Source organism: Primulina eburnea, chromosome 15 (assembly GCF_022965805.1).
Source record: "Primulina eburnea isolate SZY01 chromosome 15, ASM2296580v1, whole genome shotgun sequence".
Taxonomy (NCBI): domain Eukaryota; kingdom Viridiplantae; phylum Streptophyta; class Magnoliopsida; order Lamiales; family Gesneriaceae; genus Primulina; species Primulina eburnea.
This window is the reverse complement of record NC_133115.1, coordinates 21,104,351-21,122,686: the sequence shown is the minus strand read 5'-3', so window position 1 is coordinate 21,122,686 and position 18,336 is coordinate 21,104,351. Positions and strand designations below refer to the sequence as shown.

Sequence of the window (18,336 nt, the reverse complement as noted above, 5' to 3'; positions counted from 1 at the left end):
AGGATCGAGTCCTTGAGCTGGGGTTTTACTCCTCTCGTGACAACTCCTCGATGGATATGGTTATTCGCAGCTTAGCCTCCCGTTGAGCTCACTCCCGAGCTTTGAAGATACTTCATCGAGTTAAATTTTCTGAAAATTTGATTTGCTTTGGATCGTAAAATCCCGGGTTCTCACAGATTCGATATATGTGCCAACGTCCGAGAACCGGGATACCTAGACTAGACTAGATCAGAGTCGAGTCAGAGATATGAGTTTGATTTACAGTTTTATATCATTTAATGTTTCAGATTGATACATGTTATTGATGATTGATATGTCATCTCTTATATGATTTTATATGATTGCATGTATACATTATTTATACTGGGATTATATTCTCACCGGAGTTATCCGGCTGTTGTTGTGTTTGTATGTGTGCATGACAATAGGTGGGACAGGATCAAGGACAAGACGAGGATGAGAGATTACATTTTAGCGTGGAGATCCGGACCCAAAAGTATAACAGGATTCAGCACTTCATATATAGTAGGTGAACCCTAGTTTGATTTTAATATAATTATACAAGACTTGTACTTTTATGTTGTTTATATCAGATTGATGTTATTATGTTCCGCATTTGTATTTTTAAAAAAATTATTTAGACCCAAGTTTATTTAATTGATTCATTTATTCCCAAAGACGATTAAGAAATGAATTATCGTGCGGATCCCCACATATGTTATGGATATGTTTAAGTTCATGCTTTTAAGACCATGAAATGTATATTAATTACAGTACTTTTCATTGTTGCATGTTATGTATATGTACTTGTTATAACAATTCAGGTGTGTTTATTTTTTAGACTCACTAGGTGTGAATGATGCAGGTCAGCATAATGATGTGAAGACTGGAGGCACCAAAGAATGAATAGGCGGAGTTGTGTGTGTGCATGTTGACCCGAGGACCTTGCATTTTTCCGTACTTTATATTTATGAGTCAGGGGTGATACATTATATTTCTGCGTTTGCATCTTTGTACATGTTGAGAATTTTACAAGATTCCATTTATTGCATTGAAGTTCTTTTATATCTGTAGTCTAGGGATTTTGATGATATTTAGATTTTTATTTAACTGCAGTATTTTTATTCAGTGATTGAGTAACTTTTAATACGCATGGTGGTCTTTTTTCATTTGCATGCATATGTATGAGCATTTTCGAAATTAGCTTGCAAAAAAAAAATTGCTAGTAGTAGATGTTTCACGTGTAATCGTAACTGAAATCCTCGTTCTAGCTGAGATGGAAAAACTTTATCAATTGAAGTATTCGTAACTGATAGGACATCAGTGACAACTGATAATGTTCAGCTGAACTGATCGGCTAATCAGTTGACCACGTCATCAATTGAAGTATCAGCAGACAGACTGACACGTCATACCAAAGCAGAACAGTTGAATTAGAATAGAACAGTCTGAATACCTCGTACTTCTATCAGATCAAGTAACTACACGAAGATTCAACAGATATTTGTCATTAAATATTCATTAAATGCATTTAATACGACCGTTGGAATCGAAGACTATATATAGCTGATCGAATAAGTTGAAGAAAGCTAGTGAGTACAAGTGAACACACACGAAGCAATCAAGCTACAACATTCAATTAGTTGTGATATCTTTCACGAGTATTTTATCAAGTTACATATCTCACACTCATGCTTTATATTCATTGTATTTATCAGTAGCATTCATGCTACCAATTTAGAGTGTTTCAGTTAATAACTGTGTAACGACCCGAAAATCAGACTACGTATAAGCCATGCATAATTATTACTATTTAAATTTAAAAATGATTTATACTTATATATATATATATACATATATATATATATATATATATATATATATATATGAAGGGTCTAATTCATTTTGATATTTGACAAGTCATAACTATTTATTTTAAATGTAAAAGTTTAGTTTTATCTTTTCAGTTAAATACGCGAGGCCGGACCGGAGTTGGATATTTGAGATAAAATTAATAATAAGAAAATATTCCTAAATTTAATTTAAGGCAAGGAATAATTTAATTTAAAGAAATAAAATGTCTTAGAATTTATTTAATTAATTAGAGCTAAGTTGGTAAATAAATTCTTTTAGATTCAATATTTAATTAAAGCTTAATTTAAAATATGTAAACAAATGAGGATAAATTAATCTAGGCATAATATATTTAAGAAATTAACATAACATTTAAATACTTAAATTTTAAATCAAGCATGCCATGCAATGTAACCTCCCACCTTAATGCATATTATGGCTACTTTAACACCTCCAATAACACTCCTCTTCATTGCCTAATAAACCCACACTTTCATTTTTGAAATACATCAGGTAGTAAGCTATTGAAATCGTGAGTAGCAGCAAGAATAAGAGCAAAGGAATCGGCAATAAGGAGTGAAGGAAAGAATTCAAACCCATTCAACTCTTGCACTTGTAACTCTCCACTAAATGCACTTCAAGACACCTTTAACATCTCCTATAACAGCCATCTCCATTGTCTAGCACCTCCACACCATTACCTTCGAATTACATCAGAAAACATTAGCTTAGAGGCGTGAGAATTCAGCAGAAAACAAGAAGAGAAATCCAACTCGGTTCCTGTCGCGTCGTAATGTCGTTTTGATTTGTTTTTGTCAAAAACAAATTCCAGGCATGTATATGTTACTTCCTTTGCTCTTCAATCAAGTCCTATAGATATTTTTAAAGCATTATATATTCATTATGCAAGCAACAACTCGAAATTTTTGACAGCAAGTACTGAAAATCTGTACAGATTACTCGGCCAATGGTTTGTGCTTCACGGGTTTGGTGGTTTTTGTTGATTACATGGAGTGGTGCGGTTCCAGGCTCTCAGGGATGCTTCTAGGCATGCTTTAGAGTGTCTTAGGAAGTTATTGGTTCATTAGTTTCCATCCATATACACACAAATGCAGAAATGACAGCAACTTCTTACTTGAGTGCAGAATGAGACACGGTTTCTGCCATTGAGTTGTTTAAGTGGAGTGTTCGAACCTTGACTGTCCTAGGGACTGTAGCCATGGTTAGAACCCTCCCTTAACATGTCTAGGGTGTGACAAAATCGGTATTTACAAGCTTGGTCCAGGAATCCATCAGATTTTTACATCAACAATGCAAGAGTCACTCGGTTTTCCTTTTCAGTTTCTGTGTGAGTGTGGGTTCGGTTTTTGTGTGTTGGATGAATTGTGGTTGGCTCCTAGCCTATAGCCATGGTTCATAAAACACTCCATCATGTCTAGATCGAGCCATGGTCGCTCAAATGGCCATTGGAACGGTACAAGACAACAAAACAATGCAATACATCACAAACTACAGAAAGGGGCTCTCGGTTTTGAGCTTTGATTGTCCTAGGTGTTGGCTCGGTTTGTGGTTGGCCTTTGGCCCTTAACCATGGTCCAAGCCATGACTTAGGATGTTGGTAAGAGTTCTTGGGCGGTGGTTCAAGCCCATAGTCATAAAATTCAGGATTTTCACTACAAAAGACACAAGCTGTCATTGCTGCCTTTTTAACAGCAACTTTGCGTCGCGGTTTAGGAGGTGGTTTGAGTTCTTGGTTGGCTTTTAGCCCATGGCATTGGACTGGACAGTACCTCAATGAGTTAGGAAGGTCATGTTTTTGGCCGTTTGTGATTTGGTCAAGTTTAGAGGTCGTACGAGAATTTACGGTGAAAGGTGCCAAAATGACTCTCGAAAGAGTGTTTTATGTTTTTGGATTTCTTTCACCTATTTTCGTGTTTTGCAATTCTTATGAATGTTTTTCAGTATGTTTGGGGTATTTTTAATCATGGTTAAACGTCGGTTTAATGTTGGTTTGGGTTGGTACGAAGCCGTGATTAAAAATGAAGTTGTTGGTCCTAATCGTCTCGTTTTTGGTTTAGTGGTTAAGTTTTTGTCAAGTTAAAATTATTTGCATGTGTCACATATTAGAATTATGTTGCAGCGAGCCTGAGAGCGATCCAACTCATCCGGTAAAAATAAGATTATAATTATATTACGTGCATAAAAATATAAAATGTTTATTTTTGAGATATATGCTATATGTCTTGTGGCCACCTTATGCTTATAGGTTTGGAAGTCGGTAGGCGCAACCGAGGACCTCTCCGCCCGGTGACTTACGACCGGTTTATGATTACGTATGGGTACGGACATCCAGTCCAAGGGCTGTGATTGATCTCTACCGCCCATTATACTGTGGTTTAGTCTGATCAGGCGCTTACGCTATGTTATGGGCCACTTGCTTAGAAAAATTATCTCTACCAGAAAAATTATGATATGTTATGACAGAGCTCTATTGAGCAAAGCTTTTACGTATGAATTTTCAGATATGCACGTAGTTATAATTATTCATGATACGATTTTCACCGTACGCTCTACGATACTTTATTTTTATGATGCATGCGATTTTATGTTATATTTACTTGTTATTCACGATATATACATGTTGAGTCTTTAGACTCACTAGACTTGATTGTTGTAGGTATTGACGAGGTCGATACCGCGGGCGGAGACCAGTGAGCGATCTTGGGACAGCAGTAGTAAACCCGAGGACCTCATGATTTAATTTATGCACCTTTTATTATTCAAACTCAGTTTTAATACGTTGGATTATTTTTAAGTTGATGTTACGTTGAATTATTTTTAAATTGTTGGTTGAAAACAATATTTGCTTCCGCTATTATTTTAAAGTTAAAATTATTTACATGTTTATTTTAATTAAATGAGACAAGATAATTATTTATTTAGAAAATTTTTAATAATTCCGCAAAATTATGAATACGAAATACGGGCCTTTACAAAATGCATAAGAGTTGTTATACTAAGAGTTTTAGTTTGGCAGTGTGTAAGACCAACTAAAGTGAATTATTACAATCTGTTGTAATATATCAATGTATTTTAATGAAATCATATCCTTGTGATGGAATAGGCGACGTAGGAGTATTTGAAGTCTTTGAACATCTATAAAAACTTTCGTGTTCATTTCAGTTACCATTTCAGTTTACACTAAGTATTCAATCTATATTTTAGTCTTATTCTGCACTACTATCAGTTGACTTATCTATATCGACAAACAAGATTCTAGGATCAGTTCCTCAAAGAACTGATTCACATATTAGAAAATAATACAAAAATATGAAGTTTTTATTCAACCCTCCTTTCTTAACACTTCAACTACCTTAATCGATCCTATCACGTTCGTAAGGATTTACAAGAAAGACAAACTTCACTAATCCTGGATTGATTTGGTGTCTAAACGTTAGATACCCAAATGTAAATTAACTAAACACCCTATACTTGTTATAAATCATACGACACCTAAGAAATATTTTGAATGTGGAAACTAAAATTTTTAAACTTTCGCGGCCGTTTATCAAAAAATATTTTTTTATTAATACATTCTTTATTGGATTAGATGAACGATTTGGAACTGATGATTATTTTTATTTTTATTTTTTTGGGTTAAATCACAAGATACTATACCCAACTTTATAATTGTAATGAAACGTAATAAATTATGTATTGGGTGCAATAATTTTTCATGTTTGGTAAATAATCGAAATGTAGTGTTTGATCTATTATACAATTTAAAATATTGGAGTTGCATAATTACCATTAATTATATTTTTTTGGTAAGACGACAATCAATCGGTCATACAATTGGTATTAGAACCAAAGTCACGGGTTCGATACCTATTGATCGCAAATAGTACAATTACTGGGAGGAAGATAGTTAAGTGCAAAAATTGTCTCAGCTGAGTAGAACAATTAAAATATGGTTCTTCAGCAGTGTGATTTAAAAGATTTTAATTGTATAATTATCATCAATTATAACTTTCGGTAAAACGACAAACACTTGATCTATATATGTATGAACATAAGAATAACCATAATTTTATATTTTAAAAATTAAACTGAAGTTGCAACAATCATCGATGTGAAAAAAAAAATTACGTAGATCCATTTATTTCCTTCTAAACAGCTTCTATAAGCTCTAAAACAAGTAACAACTTGTTTTATATGTTATAAGCTCTCTAAAAACTTTCTACCTGATATTTTCGGAGCATTGACAATCTACTCTCTCAAAGTAAGAATGCTGTTATGATAAAACGTTGGAACCACAAATAGAATTATAAAAAATATTCAATGCTGCTCGCTAGCAGGCCCTAGTGCTAAATCGTTTAATCAAACGAGAACATTTTTAAAGTTAAATATGTTATTTTTCTTAAAAATATATATTTAATTTTACTTCCAAATCTCTTTAAAATTTGACGGATATTAATATTCACAAAAACTTCTATAAGACCGTCTCATAGATCAATTTTATAATAATTTGATAAATATTATATTCACAAAAACCCCTATCTAACCCGACTCGTAAAAAACATTACTTTCACTCGACTTATGGACTCGATCAGTCATTCAGTCTCACAAATATAAATATGTGAATTTGTCTCACGAAAAACACACTCTTTAATATTTATCCTATCTCCGTTCACTGAATCTAAAATAGATTTCAAACCATGATATTTGAGTTTTATATAGTTATGGAGAGAGATTAAAATTGAAGGAAAAAAATATATTGTACAAAAAAAAAAAGATTTCAAGTCCTGCATCCTAATTTTCAACCAAACGAATATGATGAATTCAAAATATGGATTTGAAATCAAATCATCTCAAATCCACTCATCCAGATACCGTTTTACATATTTTGAATGTATACTCATCGAATTTTCTCACTACAAAAAAAAAAAGAGGCTAGCGACGGTTTTAACCGTCGCCTAAAAGGTTAGGCGACGGTTTGGTGATCCGTAACCGGATGTCGCGTTGCCTTCTATAAGCGACGGTTTACATACAAACTGTCGCTATATGTAAACCGTCGCTATATTAAGTGGTCGAACGGTTGGCCTCCCAACACTTGGGTCCTAAATTGAGTGGTCGAACGGTTGGCCTCCCAACACTAGGGTCCTAAATTGAGTCACTCGAAAAAAGTTCACTTGCATATCCCAGAGATTCCTGCATCTCACTCAGTCAAGTTTAGTTACATGCTTATCCAAGAAAGCCCGAGCCAGATTACGTAAGCTCACACTGACCGCACCAGCGCCAGCAAACTTTTCAATGACCTCTACCACCTCAGGTTTCAAAATCTCTTCCTCTGTAGAAGGATTACAGAGATAATACAGTGCCCCAAGAGCATAACTGACCTGCAAAGTAAACGTTTAGAATTTGAACCATTGAGGTAAAGTAAGCTAGAGACGAAAGCTCCGGGAGTCTCAGAAGAAAATGGAGTAGTAAATTTTGGTTCATTAATCGTAACCAAAGTTGAATTAAATCCAGAAAAATATTCTGGCACTAAAGAAGATCTCTCATCTTACTTTCAAGAACTACTTATTAGAAATATATATGTTATTTTAGAAAATAGCACAGCATTAGAGGCATCTACAAAATGCATGGACGAAAAGGTGAGTGTTGTGCTTTTCATCAATGCCATGATGATGCAAACCAATAGTCTTTCATTGAAGCCTTTCAGACAAAGCTGACTAAAGTCTACATTCTACAATCACAACTATAGGTTATCAGCTAAACAAACAGATACAGTTCATTTAAAAACAATTTGCCAAATGACTCATGGTGTGGGTTTCAAAATTTATATTTTCTACTATTACTCAAGTGACCAAGTCGATGGACCAGTTGACGCTACAACAAAGCACATTTTGTAAAGCATCGCCTGTTAAATGTAATTAAACAGAACATCACACACAAGGAGGATGCCGAGACAATCTTTTCCCTTCTGAGATTTGGATCTAAAGTTACAAGTGGTTTGAGACAACAAATGAATGATGCAAATGACTAGTGACACAAATTTTCGTTCTTTACCGTGTTTCCAACGGGGCTTGACAAGCATTGGATGACAAGAGGAATCCCACCACACTGAATGACAACTGCAGCATTTGTTGGATCTGCACATTGGCGATAATAGTAAAAATTTAAGCATGTAAACTTAGAAAAAACTTAGAAATCTGAACAATCAATAGTGGAAAAGGAGAGAAGCATCGAACTTTCCCCTTAGATAGGTAATTTATCGTTTTAATGTTCTACCTGCACAAGCATTGCAGATTCCTCCAACACCAAACTCCACAAGCCTCTCATTGGGCTCTGTTAAGCAGTCCAAGAAAAGTTCAATAACATTCAGCTGCTTAGATCACATAAAATCAAAATTAGCGTGTCATATAACACATGTTGGAGTCAACTTAGCCATTGAACATAAAAATTTGAAACCTGACGTAGAAAGGTGTAATTGTATGGATCATATGCAAAATTTGCCAAATTAGCAACGATTTTCTCTTTCGTTTCTGCAATCATCAAAAAGTTAAATGACCATAAATGATATCGTATTAAAAAAGTGACTAGGGAAAAAATAAGGCTATAATTAGTACTGTTGAAACACATCCAATCATCAAAGTATCAAAGTGCTATTAGGAGGCACAAGATCATGATCCTAGAAGCAACAACTACCACACCCCATCACTCCGAATCTAGTGTACTATCAAAAAGTTGAGTATATTGCAGTCAATTTTATATGCTCAATTTTGACAGACAATGCCAACCCAACTTTTGTGTCAAAGTTCCACTTTAACACCCATTTTCATACTGAAGAAAACTATATAGATTGAATAACATATAGTGATTACTAGAATGAAACTTGGGCCCTCTACCTTCATCAGATGCATTCTGAAACTGACAAACCAGCTCCTAAAAAATTCAAATTGAGCATGCATTAACAACTCAAAAGGTTTGAGTACCAGAAACCATTCAATAATCAGTACCTAAAAAGGTACCATTTTTTCACAACTCCATCCATATTTCACAAATGTCCGACATATAGTTGAAATGATTCATTAAAGAGCCAAAGATTAAAGCTTTTAGGAAAGGTAAAACATTGCTCATTTTCATTTTCCGGAAACAATTTCTCAATACCAAAATAAAAGCAAAAACTATTATTCGTTTTTATTATTCTCTTCCCCGTAAACAAAACTTCCGGGCTTTTCGCATTTCAAAACATGATCATTGCTTTCAATTAAACTTATCATCATTTCTCAAACACGTTTAATTATTATATTATATTGTATCCCAAATAATTTTATCAACCTAGTTATTAAAACAAAATCTTTGTTTTTTCCCGCAAAACTTGACCCAAAATTCTCAAAATAAAAACTAAACAAAGCCATGATACTCTGCACGACATGTAAATGGTTTCACCTGAAGGAATTGCACCCTGGAGCTTCCATATTTTCCAGCGCGCTCTTTTTGTCTCTGATCATTCGTAAACATGTGTTCTGTAAAATATATGGAAATATATCAACATTAACCAACCCAGCACACAAAACGAGGTATAGACGAACTATCTTCCAAATTTTTTACCAAAATTCTACAAAAAGCAATTCCGTAAACTACAGCCAGATAGGGCTAAGATCTATGCAAATTCGTCACCATAAAATGCTTAAAACAGGAACACAACCTAGAACAATAATGGCTTAAAATAAAAAGGATTGAACACAAAATAGTTTTACTTCGAATGATATCCTCGGAATTTGACACCTACAAAGATCAAAATCCCGATTTTATGACTCGAATTCCTTCCCCCACTTCAAAAAATCACCTGATATATAATTTTATACGGTGTAGAGAGTTTGAACTTTGAGAGAAAATGACAGAAATCGGGACTCGTGGAATTGTTTATTAAAAAAAAGCGTGGGATGTAATTTATTTTTTGTCTTTTATTTATACTTATTTAAAATTTAATTTTTTTTATGAGTGTATTTAAATTTTCATTTTAATTAAAACTTATACGATCTAACCTGACCCACGTCTCACCGCCACTTCTTTCCAATCTTCCTAATTTTTTGTTATCGTTATTCTCATATCCTTCTTTGCATCATTTCAATTTTTTTTGGTTTCTCGCTGTAGATTGTAACAATGAGTCTACGAGATATTGGTTGAGAAAAAATCCAACAATAGAATCACGTATTGGTAAGAAATCAACTTATTATTTTGAATTTTACCACTATATTTTTTGTTGGATCGATCTCGACTCATAAATTTAATTAGGGTGTTGTAGATATATTTGTTAATTTCTTGTTCTAGCAGTTCCCCATCATCGATTTGGACACACGCACACACCGTGACCTAAATTGAACTTTTTGGGTAGCAACTTAACACCTTGGTCATGAGCACGACCCAGGTGGGTCGAGCTCTTCACACCTGGGTCGAGCCAAAAAAAGAGCTCGACCCACGTGTGGATCGAGGGCTTGATGTTTGGGTTGAGGGGCGAGGTTTGGGTCTAGTCTAATGTTACTCCACCCAAATCTGATTGACTCAACACAATTTTTTATTATAACACTATTTAATTATAAATTTTGACAATTAATAACTTTTTTTTTTTGCAAATTTACTTCTCCACAAAACTTAGAAGGGATCAATTCTTTGATTGTAAGTTAACTTTATGATCAAAATATGTTGATATTTGTAAGAAGATAGTGTACTAGGGGTGGGCAATCGGGTCGGGTTTTTCGGGTTCCACCTGATCCGAAACCCGATCGGGTGCAATTTTCGAGTAAAATAGGGTAAATACCCGACCCGAAACCCGATCGGGTGCAATTTTCGGGTAAAATAATGCCCGAACCCGACTATATTTAGTCGGATCGGGTTCGGATATTGAGTTGGTACCCGAATTACCCGATCGGGTACCCGATTGTTTTTAAAAAAATACATATGGGCTTATAATGACCGGAAGACTTATACTTCTACGAATCTCATTATACTTCATATGGACTTGTACTTCTACGATATGGGCTTAAAAAAACATATGGGCTAATAAATTGGAAAACACCTCAATATGGGCTTATACTTCTACGATTCTCATTCCAAAATTCAAAGAGCAAAGCACCGCAAGACTTCTACTTAGAAGTTAGAACGAGGGTCAGTGAGCGGCAGTCCTAGGAGTTTCGGATAACCAATTCGAATGACATCGCTATTTCTTGGAGACCTATTGAAATCGACATTGGATTTGCTCGAATCTTGGCTTCAGTCGGTGTTTTACAGTTGCTGGTATCGCTCAAATCTTGTTCACTATGTGTTTGTTGAATTGCATGTATCACACATTTATGCTGAAAAGTGAAAACAATCGCATTTTGGATTTATTTGAGAATAATATATATAATATATACTATGTGCATTTCTTGATTGCTGCTGCGAAGTTGCACTTGAGGGTTCGTGAATGGGGGGAAAAGACAGGATGCAAAAAATCATCAGCAGAGAGAAATTGGTAGCAGCTAGGGACACTAGGCGATGAGAACTAATAGATGTAAGGATAAGTATTGTGGCTAAGATTCACAATTTTTCCCTAGAATGGTAATAATACAGATAGATTTTTCAGTATTATGAGTCATATGGCTAAGATTCACAGATTCACAGCCTGTATCATACATTTATGCTGATAAGTAATGTGGCTAAGATTCACAATAAGGATAAATAATGCTGCTGCGGAGTTGCACTTGAGAGTGCAACGTTGCTTAAATTCAGAAAACTAAAAAATGTAAGGATGATAACTTTTCAGTGTTTTCACACACCACCCATAATAAATTAATAATAATAGATTCTTCAAATTCATGTTTTCTTGTTTCTTGTCCAGTAGCATGTTTTCTTGTTTCTTGTCCAGTAGCATGTTTTCTGTCTTGATGTCATTGTGTTGCTGTCATTACTCATTGTAGTCACTGACAATTTGATTTTTTTTGTTTGATGTAGCAATGTATTGAATCTTGTGGGCTACAATCCGGAACCAGAAAGTGCAAATATTCTACTAATCAATTATCAATACATGGAATTTGGTAGAATATCTGAAACTCTTTCTTCGCCAAACATACAACCACAAAGTGACTTATACAAAGAGGTTAGTATGAACATTGATGATAAGATTGATGAGAAGGATGATAAATTATGTGATTCCAAAAAACGTACTCGGACGGTTGTGTCTAGGTCACAATGGTGGGAACACTTTGAAAGGTTTTTTTGTGAAAATGAGAATGTTCAAAAAGGTATATGCAAATATTGTTCTAAAGAGATTAAAGCTGATCCATAGTTGTCAAGGCGCTAGGCGACGAGCCACTGCCTAACGCCCGAACGCCTAGGCGACAAAAGGCGATCGCCTAGCCACGAGGCGATAATATAGAGAAAATGTATTATATAGTTATGTTCTACTAAAAATCAACTATTAATAATAATGAACTATATGAAAACCTAAATATATAAAGCTTCAAGTAACAAAAAACAAAAATATCTCAATATTGTCGATAAATCAACACATTCAAATCTTATGCTAGACAATTTAATTTTTCCAAAACAATCTAGACTCAGATCAATCACTTTCTAATTCAATCATTTCATCCCCATCCTCCACATTTTCATCAATGTCTGAATAATCATCTTTCAACACATCATCATCAAACTCTCCCTCGTCAGTAGATTCTTCATCTACATCCATTGGTGATTGTAGAGCATGAGTAGTTTGGCTTGTCACCTGACCTCTTCGTCCTCCCCTACCTTTGCCTCTAGAAGTTGAAGCTCCCCTATAAATAGGGTTCGAGGTCCGTTGTTGTCTAGTATGTCTGGTTTCTTCTTCTACTCCAGCAGCCTCTGCTACAACATTCCATGTCAAAGTATCATCATCATCATCAAAAACAGGTTCCTCTCCAGCTTCCATCATTCCAATCAACCACTCGTTATTACAATCATCAATATTCCACAAAACTATAGGATCTTTTTTATCCTTCTTAGCCGCACGAGCCTTGAGTGTTTGATTGTACTTCACATATACCAAATCTCTTAGTTTCTTGTGATCTAGTATATTCCTTTTCTTTGAATGTATCTGAGACACGAATGACGAAACCATCATAAACTATAAATTGAAAAGAAAAGTGAAAGAAGTCATGGAATACCGTAATAGTATTTACTCACATGCTCAAATATGCTCCAATTCCTTTCACAACCCGAAGCACTACATGTGAGGCTAAGAACTTTGATAGCAAATTCTTTCAAATTTGAAGTACCATTGCCAAACATTTTCCACCAATCCGCTGAAAAAAAAAATGTATCTCATCAATTTCATTTGATATTTAAGTATTTAACTATTAACTTCTTGCAAAAAAAAAAAAACACATACCAGACGCCATTGGTTGGTCTTTATTATTCCTTGCTCTAATGGCAAATTCGTTGCCGAACAATGACTCCGAGTTTTTATATACCGGCAACTCCTACATAATAATCTTATCTCTCACGTCATGGCTTGGAATCAATCTTTGTATGCATGCAAACAACCCATTTGTGACTTCTGCATCCGTCTCAACTTTCGGATTGTGATAGTAAAAATATGGGTTTAAGTAGTATCATGCCGCATGCAAAGGATGATGAAGCTGATTATCCCATCTAGCATCAATAAATTCTAACACTTTTTTATATTTCTCTCTGTTGTTATCAAAGGAGTTGAGAATTGTTTCTTTTGCTCACGCGGCAGGATACTACTTAAACCCATATTTTTACTATCACAATCCGAAAGTTGAGACGGATGCAGAAGTCACAAATGGGTTGTTTGCATGCATACAAAGATTGATTCCAAGCCATGACGTGAGGAATAAGATTATTATGGAGGAGTTGCCGGTATATAAGAACTCGAAGTCATTGTTCGGCAACGAATTTGCCATTAGAGCAAGGAATAATAAAGACCAACCAATGGCGCCTGGTATGTGTTTTTTTTTTTGCAAGAAGTTAAATAGTTAAATACTTAAATATCAAATGAAAATGATGAGATACATTTTTTTTTCAGCGGATTGGTGGAAAATGTTTGGCAATGGTACTCCAAATTTGAAAGAACTTGCTATCAAAGTTCTTAGCCTCACATGTAGTGCTTCGGGTTGTGAAAGGAATTGGAGCATATTTGAGAATGTGAGTAAATACTATTACGGTATTCCATGACTTCTTTCACTTTTCTTTTCAATTTATAGTTTATGATGGTTTCGTCATTCGTGTCACAGATACATTCAAAGAAAAGGAATATACTAGATCACAAGAAACTAAGAGATTTGGTCTATGTGAAGTACAATCAAACACTCAAGGCTCGTGCGACTAAGAAGGATAAAAAAGATCCTATAGTTTTGAGGAATATTGATGATTGTAATAATGAGTGGTTGATTGGAATGATGGAAGCTGGAGAGGAACCTGTTTTTGATGATGATGATGATACTTTGACATGGAACGTTGTACCAGAGGCTGCTGGAGTAGAAGAAGAAACCAGACATACTAAACAACAACGGACCTCGAACCCTATTTATAGGGGAGCTTCAACTTCTAGAGGCAAAGGTAGGGGAAGACGAAGAGGTCGGGTGACAAGCCAAACTACTCATGCTCTACAATCACCAATGGATGTAGATGAAGAACCTACTGACGAGGGAGAGTTTAATGATGATGTGTTGAAAGATGATTATTCAGACATTGATGAAAATGTGGAGGATGGTGATGTGGATGAAATGATTGAATTAGAAAGTGATTGATCTGAGTCTAAATTGTTTTGGAAAAATTAAATTGTCTAGCATAAGATTTGAATGTGTTGATTTATCGATAATATTGAGATATTTTTGTTTTTTGTTACTTGAAACTTTATATATTTAGGTTTTCATAAAGTTCATTATTATTAATAGTTATTTTTAGTAGAACATAAATATATAATACATTCTCTCTAAATTATCGCCTCGTGGCTAGGCGATCGCCTTTTGTCGCCTAGGCGTTCGGGCGCTAGGCAGTGGCTCGTCGCCTTGACGTCGCCTAGCCCCTTGACAACTATGGTGTAACTTTTGTAGACATTCACGAGACAATATTATTTTGATAAGCCTATTTTCTCGTCATATATTATTTGGTAGGCACAAAATGATAAAATGATAAAATGTTACTTTGTCAAAAAAAAAAACCACTTACCCGACCGTTACCCTTACCCGAACCCGAACTTATCGGGTACCCGAAAAGGCTGGTAGAGTCCAGAATCGGATCGGGTTCGGGTAATAAAAATGCTACCCGAAAAAATCTGGTACCCGATCCGAACTACCCGAAACCCGAAAAATCCGACCCGTGCCCACCCCTAAGTGTAACGTCCGAAAAACCAACATTCGTAAACCAGATGCATGCAAATTTAGCGACTGTTTGGTGGTTCGTAACCAGAGGTCGCGTCGCCTTCTATCAGCGACAATTTTCTCAAAAACCGTTACAAATGAGCGACGGTTTCTCAAAAATCGTCCCTAATTTAAGCGACGATTTACATACAAAGCGTCGCTATATTAAGCGACGGTTTACATACAAACCGTCGATATATTAAGCGACGGTTTTTGACAAGACCGTTGCTATATTAAGCGAAGGTTTTTGAGAAAACCGTAGCTTAATGAAGCGACGGTTTTTAATCAACCACTACGTTAAAATTCATAAATCAACTCCTACGCAAAAATTAAAATTAAATATTAAATTTTCTGTAAAGAAAACACTTTAAAAACCTGTCGTGCGCGAAGCTATGCAGATCCACGTGACGCTGGAAAATCGCACCTACGAGCAAATCTACAAAATTAATATGAAAAACTATTAGTACAAAGTAAAAAAACCGAAACTTCGAAAAAATTGATAGAATTTCGCTACTAACAGTGAAGAAAGACGAAAATCGCTTACGAAAATATTCGCGAACGTCGGTATATATATATATGATAGTGACGGTTTTAGTATCTCCGTCTCTATTTGCGATAGTATTGAGTTAGACCGTCGCTAATAGCGACGGTTTACGACAAACATGACCGTCGCTATTAGCGACGGTATTTTCAAACCGTCGCCAATAGCAACGTTCTACAAAGAGAAAAATAACCGAACAATATAAATCAACAGATTTGATATTCTAAAAGTGTCATGCACCTATATTTGTAAGTAAATTCTAGAACATACGCAGAAAAATGTCACCACCACTCAGAATTTGAACAAAACATAGATATAAATATTGCAAAATTTAGCAAGTACAGCTGCTCATTTAAGCTGATTGGAGATCTTACATGATACAGATTCATTAGGTTTTTCCAATTCTGGCGATGTTCATTTAATAGATGTTGTTTTCACCTTCTATGCATTCATTCCAACTGCATCTGCTTGCTCAGGAGTTGCATTATATTATTTTAGTTAGATTTGATGAACCATGGTTTACTTATTACAATGAATTAGTTTATGGTCTATTCGCCTCCATCTTCATCTGATATGCTTTTAACAATGAATTAGTTTATGGTCTATGATTTATTATGTTTCTTTATATTAGTGGTCATATCAAATTCGTTTGTTCCTTTTGATCTTGCAGGTGAGATAATATGTTTTTTAAGAGCTTCAAGATCTTATTATCTAATCTCTCACATATTCTTAACAGATTCACTAAATCATTATATTAGCGCTTCTTAGACAACGTTGTATTATAATTTTTACAGAAAAATTTACATTCTGGTTGGTAGATTTTAAACTCAAATGTTTCAAGTTCTAGCAGAGTTCTGATGTCAAAATATGAACTTTTATATGCCACATTTGCATCTTTACTTTCTGACATATTTGAATCTTTGTTGTGTATGTATTTAAATCTGAAGATTCATACATGGAGAACGTGTATGATGGAGGCAGCAATCCGACAAATATTGTCCATAAATAGCAAAAACCTCAGGTTTTTAAAATTCTTTGTAATACATTAATAAACTCTACCTTAGCATGGATTTGCAAATTTATTATTTCCATTGTTCTATCTACTTAATTTATTTATTTCTATTTCAACTTAAGCAAAATATATTATGTGTATTCCGACCATGATTTAAATGTAGCAAAGTAATGTAGCAAAGTTAATTAATAATTGTTGTCTTAACTTTACATTCTGCCACTATTGCTACAATTTGTATTCTTTCTGTTTGTCAAGTCATCAACTAACAATATTTCGGCTTGGGTAAAGATATATAATGTGGTATGATGAGGCAATAGTTCAAGGAATCTGTGGGGCCCTTAACTCCTAATCGTTATTACAATGCAATCTGATTAGAGTTTAATTAAATACAGCGGAAAACGAGTTTAAAATTTTCTTTACAATGAGCCAAAAATGTGTCAACTGTAATTATAATACTAAAATAGTATATAATATAGTCTCGTCTCAACACATCACAATATAAACCAAGCCCACACATAATCCAGATCAAATACATACAAACAAACTCATATCCTCGGGACATACCCCGATATATAGATACATATATATATATATATATATAAATGTATATGTATATGTATATGTATGTACTGGGAAAGACCACGAAACCTCAAATCAACCATGACTCCCTCCAGAAGTACCCTCTCCGGCCTCCTGATATCCTGGAGTACCTGACATTGTCCACACACAAAGACAACAACAGCCCCCTTGGGGGTGAGCAAAGCTCCGTATGGAACAACCATCATATATACCACAGATATCTAAAAAATGATATATGATATGCAATGCATGTATGTCGTGGAGGTATCAGGTCAAATGCCCATCCACTGAGCACATGTCAGAATCATTCGAATCGCTATCAAATCAATGCTTGAGCTGGCACACCGGCCTCAATCGGGGATACTCGTATGATAGCGTCGACAAAGCGCCATCAAATCCAAAATCTCAATCAATCATCAGGGCCACAATGACTATACTGTAAGGGTCATGTAATACCAAACATAGCATCGTGTTCACAAACCTTAGAATCAAATCAAATCATATCAGGGTATCCAAGGATCATAGCTCAACGTGCATGTCATATATCGATGTATGCACCAAACGATGTGTGTTAACAAAATACTTATTTTATACATCGATATTCCAATCACAATGTCATGTATACCACATAAAGTCATCACATAAGGCATATAGACACATATTCTCAATCAAATCAATCAAACATATATCATATGATACAGATACATGTCGTATGTTACTCGGTCGCAACATACCTCAATTCTTCGTTTCCAATTGATGTAGCTTTAAGATTTCAGTGTAGAAATTCTATTTACACTAATAACACATTCATTTCAATCAACAATATCATTCAAATTCAATAATATAAGTTTCAAATATCTTTTGAAACTTCGAAAATTCATATCAAAATCAAATCATCGCATAATTCAATTCCGACTTCAAAACTTAATTTCTCGTCAGTT

At 34.7% G+C, this 18,336-nt stretch overlaps 2 protein-coding genes across 6 annotated transcripts; one reads left to right on the top strand and one right to left on the bottom strand.

Annotated features, from left to right (window-relative positions):
- Positions 1-6,718: 6,718 nt before the first annotated feature.
- LOC140814604 (uncharacterized) lies at positions 6,719-16,521 on the bottom strand. Of its 5 annotated transcripts, none has more exons than XM_073173638.1 (7): positions 15,639-15,771; positions 9,310-9,386; positions 8,766-8,802; positions 8,329-8,402; positions 8,149-8,242; positions 7,927-8,009; positions 6,719-7,253 (listed from the first exon to the last, which is right to left on the bottom strand). In XM_073173638.1, exons 2-7 carry the CDS (start codon positions 9,379-9,381, stop codon positions 7,077-7,079), a joined length of 537 nt encoding a protein of 178 aa, XP_073029739.1. In that variant the 5' UTR covers positions 9,382-9,386; positions 15,639-15,771; the 3' UTR covers positions 6,719-7,076. The 5 variants fall into 5 exon arrangements, with proteins under 5 accessions (XP_073029739.1, XP_073029740.1, XP_073029738.1 ...); XM_073173639.1 differs by lacking the exon at positions 15,639-15,771 and adding an exon at positions 9,653-9,776; XM_073173637.1 differs by lacking the exon at positions 15,639-15,771 and adding an exon at positions 9,621-9,768 and having other exon boundaries at positions 6,720-7,253.
- On the top strand, positions 13,617-15,241 carry LOC140814605 (uncharacterized). The gene is made up of 2 exons (XM_073173640.1): positions 13,617-13,843; positions 13,928-15,241. The coding sequence occupies exon 2, from the start codon at positions 14,109-14,111 to the stop codon at positions 14,649-14,651; it is 543 nt and encodes a 180-aa protein (XP_073029741.1). The 5' UTR covers positions 13,617-13,843; positions 13,928-14,108; the 3' UTR covers positions 14,652-15,241.
- Positions 16,522-18,336: the final 1,815 nt, after the last annotated feature.